Source organism: Artemia franciscana, chromosome 6, assembly GCF_032884065.1.
Source record: "Artemia franciscana chromosome 6, ASM3288406v1, whole genome shotgun sequence".
NCBI classification, from domain to species: Eukaryota; Metazoa; Arthropoda; class Branchiopoda; order Anostraca; family Artemiidae; genus Artemia; species Artemia franciscana.
The window spans coordinates 39,505,961-39,515,960 of record NC_088868.1 but is presented as its reverse complement, the minus strand read 5'-3'; the positions used below and the strand labels follow the sequence as shown (position 1 = coordinate 39,515,960).

The following is a 10,000-nucleotide window of genomic DNA, read 5'->3' as shown; positions in this document are numbered from 1 at the left end:
ATTAGAATATAAAGTTTATTAGAATATTATTAAAATATAAAAATCTTTTCTTTTTTCTTTTGTTGCTGTTGATGCATTATAAACGTCCTTATTTACTATTAAGCATCAGTATCAAAGAAGTTGGACAAAATGCAGATTGTAGCTAATGCTTTATGTAAAAAAAGAAATATTGTTTCAAAACGATATTTTTATATATGACTATATATTCATACATTTCTGTATGAAGCAAAACTTCTAAGACAAAATACCTGTACATAGAGAATGAGCGGTGGGGGATTTGTCCAACAAATAATCAAAAATAGTGACCTATCATCCTCCCCTTCTAGGATAAATTATCCGATCAATTGCTGCTAATTAACCTTTAGCATAGCTATTTTCATGAATTTAAAACCATTGAGTACAGTTTTTTTATTTAAAAATTTTTCATTAATTAAATTTTTCTTTAATTTGAACATTTAACCAAACTCGTTAAAACCAAAAAAATTTGAAATATAAGGCAACAAAGAAAAAATTTATTGGCAAAATTAAGGACAGTTGACTTGTAACCGATGATTTATAAAAGCAAATAAAGCCAATAAATCGAATTTCACGTGTTATCTGAATTGTGGCTATTTTAATTAAAAGATTAAGCTAATTTGAGCCAAATCAATACTGATTTTGATAGTTGTTTTCTTACAGCGTTACTGCAATTTTTGTTCAAGTATTTACATTCTGATAAGAAAGGTACACAACGTAGTTTGTTGACATTCCTATCAAACATGGCTACTCCTCAAACATTAGTACTCCTCAGATATGGCTACTTCTCACTAAGATTTTGTACCATTAACAGAGCGAAAGGGTATACTCCTCTCTCTTTCTCTGTCAAGCGTACATCACTGAAAGCCAGCGTTTGTAAGCCATAATGGTATCTAGGCAAATCCTGCTCAGTCCAAAAAACCAAAATTATGAACGTAGTGGACCAGCAAACCCCCTCCCCTCCCCCTAGATGTGGAAAATGTTTTTTTCTATATTAACGATTCGAAAAAACTGCCACTTAAATTTTGAAAATTATCCTTCTTCACCCCTTAAACTTTTGAAAATTGGCATCATTGCCATTTCTCCTTTCAGTCTAAGAAATAGAGATAGTACTGCTTCTAATAACCTGGTACCGTATCTAGGCAAGACCTGCTCAGGTCGAAGGACCAAGCTCAAAACATAGTTGATATGTAAACAAAAAAGTATACATTTTAGATTGCCCTCCCCCTCCCTAAATTTGGAAAATACCTTTTTTTGTATCTTCACTAAAAATATATCCCCACTTAAATTTGACAAATGGCATTTTTGGCCCCTTAAATTTTGTGAATTATTCTCAATGCCCCTTCCCTTCTTTCTAACGTACATAAATCAAAGATAGCGTTATTTCTACTAAATTGATATAAAGGCAATGCCTGCTCAGCTTACAGGGACTTAGCTTGAACAATAGTGGACAAGCAAACACACAAGTATTCATTTTAGATTGTACCCTCCCCAACTACTCTCCACTTATGTTTAGAAAAATACCTTTTTTGTGTATGGGTAGTATTAAAATCGCTTCCTTATAACTAGAGGAGTCAGTCCTTTTCTTTTCTAGATTCCCCTTTCCTGGACTACCTTTAACTCTAACAGGCTGCTAAACAAGCAAGATTAGCTTTAAGAAATTGCATCTAATCATTTTATTTCTCTTTAGTTTGAATGAGTTTATATTTCTTCATTTCATTCTTTTCGCCAGTCCTGTTTGAACTTCGCTGAAATAAGGATGCTAGGGCTATATTTTAAAAAATATGTTTTAATAAGTGTTTTTATATTCAGTTTTAATTCTCACAATTTGATGTAAGTTCTTTTATATATATATATAGTATTGTATTGTGCTGAAGACGGCCCTTGGACATAGGGCCGAAATATCTACATAAATAATTTCCATTGTCTTGAAAAAACTTTCCCTATTGTTTCTACGTTGTATTTGTTTATTACCCATTGGGTCTTCGGTAATCAGGAAGAATATCTACCACACATCGAGTCAGTGACATTAACACCTTTAAATCGCTTGTTATCCGCTTTTTTTCTCATTTTGTTTTTCACAATTATTTTCCTTCAACAATTAAAATTGTCTAGCTATTTATGATATTTCTCATTTTATTTTCTATTATATCAATTATGTGAATCACAACAAGTACTATATAATGGTCGCAGCAATAGCTGGAACCTAGTAAAGAGCAGGGGTGTAATTTCGTCAAAACCCTGGGGGAGGAGGGCAAAGTTGAGCCAATTTTCCCAAATCGGGTGAAAATTACAGTGAAAGCTGAAAATTGATCCATATGTTACCATGAAGGCAAAGATATACTAAAGAAAACTGACCTGTTTCTCTGGATACTTGAATTATGCAGGCTTATCTTAGTTTTGACAAGAATTTTAGCAGAAACTAGGTTTCGGCGTGGGGGATAAACTGAGGTCTGGCGGGGCAGTTGCCTCCTTGTCCCATAACAAACTACGCTCCATGGTAAAAAGAAAAAGAGAATCCAAAGGTATTTGTGTCTTATAGCGACCGCACTATTGTTCTTGCTCTGTTGTAAAAAACGAAGTAAAGTTAGGTTAATCATAATGAAAATATTCCAAAATATGCCGAAATTATAATTCTTTAGTAACAAAATTATGGAAATTACTACCGAGAATTATGGAAAACAGGCCGCCCTGAACGCATTATATTAAATACCAAACCTAACTAACTCTATATATATTAAATATTTAATTAAGATATATCTACATGAAAATGAACATGAAAGTGAACAAAAAATTTAAGTCTTGAGTAGTGTTGCCAGATGTTTAATTTATAGTTACGCCACCATAAAAGTGAAAATACGCCGAAAGATCCATTTTTTAAAGAAAATGCACCAAAAGAACTATTTATCCTCTAAAAAATGCGCTGATTTAAAAATATTAACGTGCAAATGCCTCAAAAAAACGCCAAAATTGCGCAAATGGCCCTATCTGGCCACTCTGGTCTTGAGAGGAGCTACTGGAGCTTTAGAGCTCAAGAACATGTTAACGACAAGAAAAACAATGACTATAAGAAATCTCAGATAAAGTAAAATTTGTGGAGTAATTACAGCAATGGTAGTTTTTGGCGTTTAAGCTAAATTTTGCGAATGATAAAATGGTCCAGTTAATGCTGGGTTTTGGGACGGGCTAAATTTTGATATTAGTAAAATATCAATGTGAATAGACCTTTCCATCAACATCGACCCAAGTTTATTGATTCTGATTGACTGTTGGTCGACTAAATTTTGGTCGATTGGCCCATTGGAGAGCGAATTCCGCAAAGAAATTTTTGGAAATTTAAAAAAAGAGTGTCCGAAACACGTTAAAGTTACGTCCAATCGGAACCAAAACAAACTAGCCTATAGTATTGAAATCGCCATTGCCTCAAACCTAGCTGACGGTTTATAACCCAAACCTTGAACAGCAATGAAAATTATATATTTTTTTTACGTGAGTAAGTACTAAGGTAGCGATAATGTTTTTCCTTTTTATCAATTGTTAAACAGGGTTTACCTGACCAAACTGAGGTCAAACAAGGCTTAGGGTGGGTGGCTTTGATGATGAGTAAAAAAATGGAAATCATTTTATGCTTTCAAATTAGGAAGAATCTTTTTTGTAAAAGAGGTCGTAATCTTATTTTAAATTATTTTATTTGATATTTTATATAATAATTATTATATATTAGTATCTAATTTTATATTATAATTTATTTAATAAAATGAATTATTTTTAAATGTTTTAAATTGTAAATGTTATTTTTAAATAAAATAAATATAAATCTTATTTTAAAAGAAATCAAATTCTTAAAAGAGAAAGAAACTCAGAGGTTTGAAAACTAGTGAAACGAAAAGTTTCGCTAGTGAAACTAGTAAAAATATTTTCAATCTGAAACAAAGACTAAATCGAGGCGCCACCTATTTAAAAAAATATTATACAGCATATGCCGTGCCACGCCTTTCGTGGAAGCCATGGCGTGGTAAAAATGTGATTCGCGTGGTGGAACAAAAGTTGCTCTGAGCTGTAGGCCTGCACTAGATGGTTGAAATTGGGCAACGTAAAACACTGATTGGTGCACTCAAGTAAATAAAGTATATATCCACACCCTCCTCCCCTGTGCTTTTTATGTAGTCTAGCATACCCTTTTCTTCGCAATTATTTCTCTAAAAGGTATTGTCCTGAAAAGTGTAAAATAAGAAGATGTGCAAAAAAAGTAATTTATGGTTATTTTCAGTGTATATAAAGGTTAAGAATAAGATTTTTTTAGTTTGAACTACAAAAAATTCCGACTATATTCTTACCTGTAGGCTACAGTGGTGGAAGGATCTTAGGACATTTACATTCCTAATCGATCGACTGAGAAGCATTAAAACGATTATAGACGGCAGTGGAAGAAAAGTTTGCATTCGCTATTTTCAAAAGCTCAAAAACTAATCATTCTCTCTAATTTTGCAAAGAAAAAAAAAATTAAGCTCCTAAGACTGAAACCAAGACTTTGAAAACAAGGACTAAATGTTTTCATTGAACAATCTAAATATGTTATTAAATGTTTTTCCTCTGAATATTCATTATTTCTTATCTAGTCCAAAATAGTCTTTTATTTGCATTTGTTTGCTTAAAAAGCTGTAAAAAAAGAGGAAAGTTCTAAGAATAAAATATGTGAAACCATAAATGTGCTAATAAAGAATTAATTTAGTTTTTTAATAAGAAACATTAATTATTATTAATTACTGAATGTGTCATTAAATTTTCCTCCTGGAAATATTCTCTTTTGTATCTTATGTGGTACAACATAATCTTTTGTTCGCAATTGTTTGCTTTAAAAGCAATCATTCTCTATAGGTTTTCCCCCTATACTTTCTTGAAAACATTATCTAACGCACAAAAAAAACTCGATATTAAACCCAATATCAGTTCCCGCTACAGAGGGCGTTTCATTATTTCTTGAAGTATTTTTTAAATAATAAAAAAAATCGAAACCTGTCAAACTCAAGAAGATTTAAAGATTCCTTGACAATAAAAGATTAGTTGGGGTGCAAAGAATAGACATGAAGGGGTGGGGAATGTGCTTTATTAACATTTTTAAAGATGAGACAGTTTTTGAAAAAAAAGTTAGGGGTGAATGCTCAACATTCCCTTATTAAAAAAAGATATGTGTGGCAAATAGATGCAAAGAAAATAAAAATTGTTTTCGTATATTCTTTTGTGGGGATTGAAAATCTACTGATTCCATAATCAAGTTTGTCACCAGGTTAAGAATTAAATCATGAACATTATGAGAAAAAAATATTTACTCAGAAAATGCCGCAATTCTAATTTATTTTTATATTATATAAGCAAAATTATATAAGAAAATTATAATTTGCTTGCTTTCTTCTTGAACGCTGCAGAAAGGGTGTATTTTTTAATGATCTGAAATTTAAGAAAAAGACCTATGCGTCTTCCCTAAGGAGGTAGGAGGTGTTACACGTAGACAACATTTTTTTTTCCTGCTATTTTAGAAATCACAGTAAAAGTGAATCACAGTAAAAGTGAAAAACGTAGAAAGTATAATGTAAAAAAAAGTAAAATGAAAGTAGTAAATGAAAAGTAGAAAAGTAGAAAATGAAAAAAGTAAAAAAGAAAAAGTAAAAAAGTGAAAAGTGAAAAAGGAAAAAAAAATCACAGTAAAAGTGAAAAACAAACATTAAAATTGAAAATCACTGCAGACAAGCATATATCGCTAAAAATAATGATAAATCTATGGGGGATGTGGGTGGGTACCCCCTGCTTTGCTCCACACTATTAGTTTCAAGGCTTTCAGTAATGGACATTAACCAATATTATAGTAAATGTGTATAAAAGAAACGAGGCGCTATAGATATTTGTCTTGGTCTATAAATTAAATAAAAAAAAGCGAGTCTTTTCAACTGAAAGTAAATGGCTATATTAAAACTTAAAACGATTTGACCTATATAAAAGCTCGAGTCCCCTTTTTAAGTGACCAAAAAAAACTGGGGGGCAACTAGGCCCCCTTCCGCGCTGATTTTTGTCCAAAAGTTACCGGGATAAAAATTTAAGATAGCCATTTTGTTCAGCATAGTCGAAAAATCTAATAACTATGTCTTTGAGGATGACTTAATCCCTACAGTCCCCAGGGGAAGGGCTACAATTTATTAACTTTGCCCATTGCTTACATATAGTATTGTTTGTTGGGATGTATTCTGGCGTTTTCAGGAGGAAGTTTTTCTTGTAGGGGGGGTCGGAGATAGCGCGGGAGGATCTTTCCGTAGGGGGAAAGGCATTTCTTTGAAGGGGGTGCCGGATTTCCCAGTATTATTTATAATCCGATCAGAAATTAAATTAAAAAAAAACAATTTTTTTTCAACTGAAAGTAATGAGCAACATTAAAACTTGAAACGAACAGAAATTATCACGTATACTAGGGGTTTCGGTCCCTAGTCAAAACCTTGCTCTTGACCCTAAAGTTCGAATTTTGTTCTAATTCTTTAAAAATGATCCCTGAGTCACAAAAATCGTTTAATTAGAATAAATAGCTCTTTTGAAAATACTGAAAATACTGTAACGTGAAGAGATAGGTATTGACAAAAGGGCGAACCCCTCATATCCGTAACAATTTCTGTTCGCTTTAAGTTTTAATTTAGGTCCGTACTTTCAGTTGACAACTTGTTTTTTGTTTTTTTTTTTTGTTTAACTTCTGATTGTTTTTTTTAAACAATGTTGGGAAATCCAGCGCCCCCTTCATGGAAATTCTCTTTTCCCATAAACAATTCCTCCATGGAAAGTTCTTCCCAGAGAGTAAGCCCTCCCTCCTACCGTCCCCCCACCAGAAAAAATCCCCTGAAAACATCCGTACATTTCCCAATAGCAAATACTATATGTGAACAATGGGCAGTTCATAACTGGCATCCCTTCTCCCAGGGACTGTGGGGGACTATGTCATCCTCAAAGACATAGTTATTAGATTTTTTACCCCCGACCCCCCTACGACCAGAAAAATTTCCCCTGAAAACGTCTGTATATATCCCAATAAACAATACTATATTTAAGCAATGGGCAAAGCTAATAAATTGTAGCCCTTCCTCTGGGGACTGTAGGGATTAAGTCATCCTCAAAGACATAGTTATAAGATTTTTCGACTACGCTGAACAAAATGGCTATCTTATATTTTTAATCCAGTGACGTTTGGACAAAAATCAGCGCGGGAGGGGGCCTAGTTGCCCTCCAATTTTTTCGGTCACTTAAAAAGGGCACTCAAGCTTTTATTTTGGTTCGAATGATCCCTTTCGCGATTTATTTAATCGTAGCCATAGACATATTGAATAGGCGTAAACTTCTCGAGCCTAAAACATGTTTTACTCGTGTTTTCTCGTAAATAAATATTACATATTCAAAAAACATCAGTCGCATAGAAATAGGTAGTCTTATAGTTAGTGCCGAAACAGAAAATAGCTATATTGATTACTCATAAAGACATAGTCGTAAAGACAGTCATATATTTAATAACATTTTTTAGTCAAAAAGAAAATTTAAGAAATGACAATTAATTGTAGTCTAATTAATTTTAATTTAATAAAGACGATTTCTTGTAGTCTATATTCAAGTCAAAGCTCATCAAAACAAACAAATTTCTTGCCCTAGGTCTATACCTCCCGGGAAACTAAAATTTTCCAAGACTTTTCGTTTCTTTGTTGCAAAATTGTAAATATTTTTGGGCAATACAACATGCCACTTTGAACAGTTAAAACAAATAAGCAAAACTAACTGTTAGAATTTGACAATGCTTTCGTCCGTAAAAACTTAAACAATAAGAATTTGTTGGTCTCCAAAGCCAGCCGTGCTTTCAAAAGAAAGCAAAACCTAAACTAAGAGTAAACTAAGAGTAAGCTAAACTTAAACTGTTTTGTGTCATATGTTTTTAGCTTAATTTTGATGATTGTTCGCCTACATTTCTTTTTATGGAAGACTTCACATGTAAGTCTTTTTTAGCAAAAATGGAATTGAGGATTTTTTCTAAATTTTAAAGATACTTATCTTGTGTAAATTCCTCTTATTCACTTTCCTTTTGTTTACTTGTCTGTTCCAGAAATGTTTTTTTTACAGGGGGGGGGGGGGATAATTTGCTGGTGGTACAAGTATAGGTGAAATTCACAAGTTATTTGCTTTCAGTGATGAATTCATCCAATCATAGTTAACAAGCTTCGAGAACCGCTCTAGGCATTCGCCTGGCCCATATAAAAAGCAAAAAAATAACTTTGTATCTTCTTTCTTTCAGGATGGAAGAATTGATGAGGTCAGTACTAACACCGTGTAAAGCAACACTAGACTACCTGTGTATTGATAAAGCAGCATTTGCTAAGGCGTATGAGGTAAAATATATATATATTTTTTTGTTAAAAAAAAATCGGGTTGTTACCTTAATACTTGGCTGTAATGATTTCACTGCGTTAGTGTAGCAAGGACATTGAGAATCAAATCTGATTGTTTTGATTGGTTAAGTGAAAGCTTACAAAACCATATTTATAAGAAAATATAGTATGAATCGGGGCTTCAATCTTTAGTGGAAAAGACGTCCACATGCAGCTATGCAGTTTATGGTAATAGTGGGTGCCAAATTAAAAAAAAAAAGAAAAAGAAAAAAAGAATCTCATCCAAAAACTAAAAATGTATGAAAATAAACTGCTTAAGAATTGAAAATTTGCTTTGAAGGCTCAGCTATCAGTGGTTTGAAGCAATGGGATGTAAACTTATATTTCCAAAAATTGTCACATAATACCTTTTGGATTACCACAGTTGATACGGATAGAAAAGTGCAGAAAAAGTAAAAAAAAAATTAACTCATGGGATTAAAGCGTACTTTCTAATAAGCAATTACATAACATTAATTCTATTTAGATTGATTTTTAATTAGACAGCTGAGAGAACCGAATATCTCTACCCAATCCTCATTGTTTGAAAAATAAGGGTGACACCGTCCCTCTGCTGTCATCCTTATTTCTCAGATCATCCTGAAGCTTTATAATTGCAATTAATATTCTTTATGATTTTACCACCGACAAACATACAATGATTCGTGAAAAATAGATAAACCCATGGAACTGAAATCGCACTTTTTTAATAAGAAAGCATATGAAAGTAATCCTAATTAGATTTTTTTTTCATTAGAAAGGATAAGTTCAATTTCAAGTTCTTTATTATTCTTTAACTATACATATTCAAACTATTCACATAACATCCCCGGCAGGGAGACTGGCTCGAAAGCCGGGTAAGGGAGACTGGCTAAAAAAGCCGGGATGGAGTAAAGAACTGAAGTTCTCTACTCTATTCCTATTGCTTGAAAATTAAGAGTGGGAAACATCATCTCTCATTTCCCCCCTCCCCTCATCCTTATTTCTTCGATTGTCCTAAGGTTGTTCATTTTCAATTATTTTCTGTTAGGGTGCTACCACAGAGAAACGTACAACAATTCGTCCAAAAAAAAAAAAAAAAAAAAAAAAAAAAAAAAAAAAAAAAGGAATTCAAAGTGAGCTTTTTAATTGCAAAGCATAGGACAGTAATCTCCCTTTTTCTCTACTATCCAAATAATCAATACGGGAGTATGCTCTTCTCTAAATCTGCATTGTTAGCATTGTGGTTTAGGCCTAATTAGCCAATATTGTGTTCTTCGCCAGTTTCCCCCTTTTTAATCTTCGTTGTGTGCACCTGCAAATGTTTATTAGTTCTCAGATCAAGGCTTTCAAGTTCTTACATTTCGAAATAAAGAAATCTTTTGATCCCTTGTCTCTTTTAAGACAAGAGACTAAAAGAGTTTTGAAAATCGTTGGCGCAACTAGGGAAGAAGGGCTATTCCTATCATCGGACAGGTCAGGCACTTTAAGTTCTTTCATCCTAGTTAACAAATGCAAATAGTGACAGTGAGGGCTCACATGTGATAATTACGTAGGGTAGA

General features: G+C 32.8%; 1 protein-coding gene across 3 annotated transcripts in view; it reads left to right on the top strand.

The window, feature by feature from the left end:
* Window positions 1-10,000, top strand: part of LOC136028413 (uncharacterized) — a 154,563-nt gene that overhangs the window by 54,803 nt on the left and 89,760 nt on the right. For all 3 annotated transcript variants that reach the window (XM_065706250.1, XM_065706251.1, XM_065706252.1), the window contains one exon: window positions 8,327-8,420. In XM_065706250.1, coding sequence (XP_065562322.1) covers window positions 8,327-8,420 — 94 coding nt within the window. The remainder of the gene's footprint in view (window positions 1-8,326; window positions 8,421-10,000) is intronic.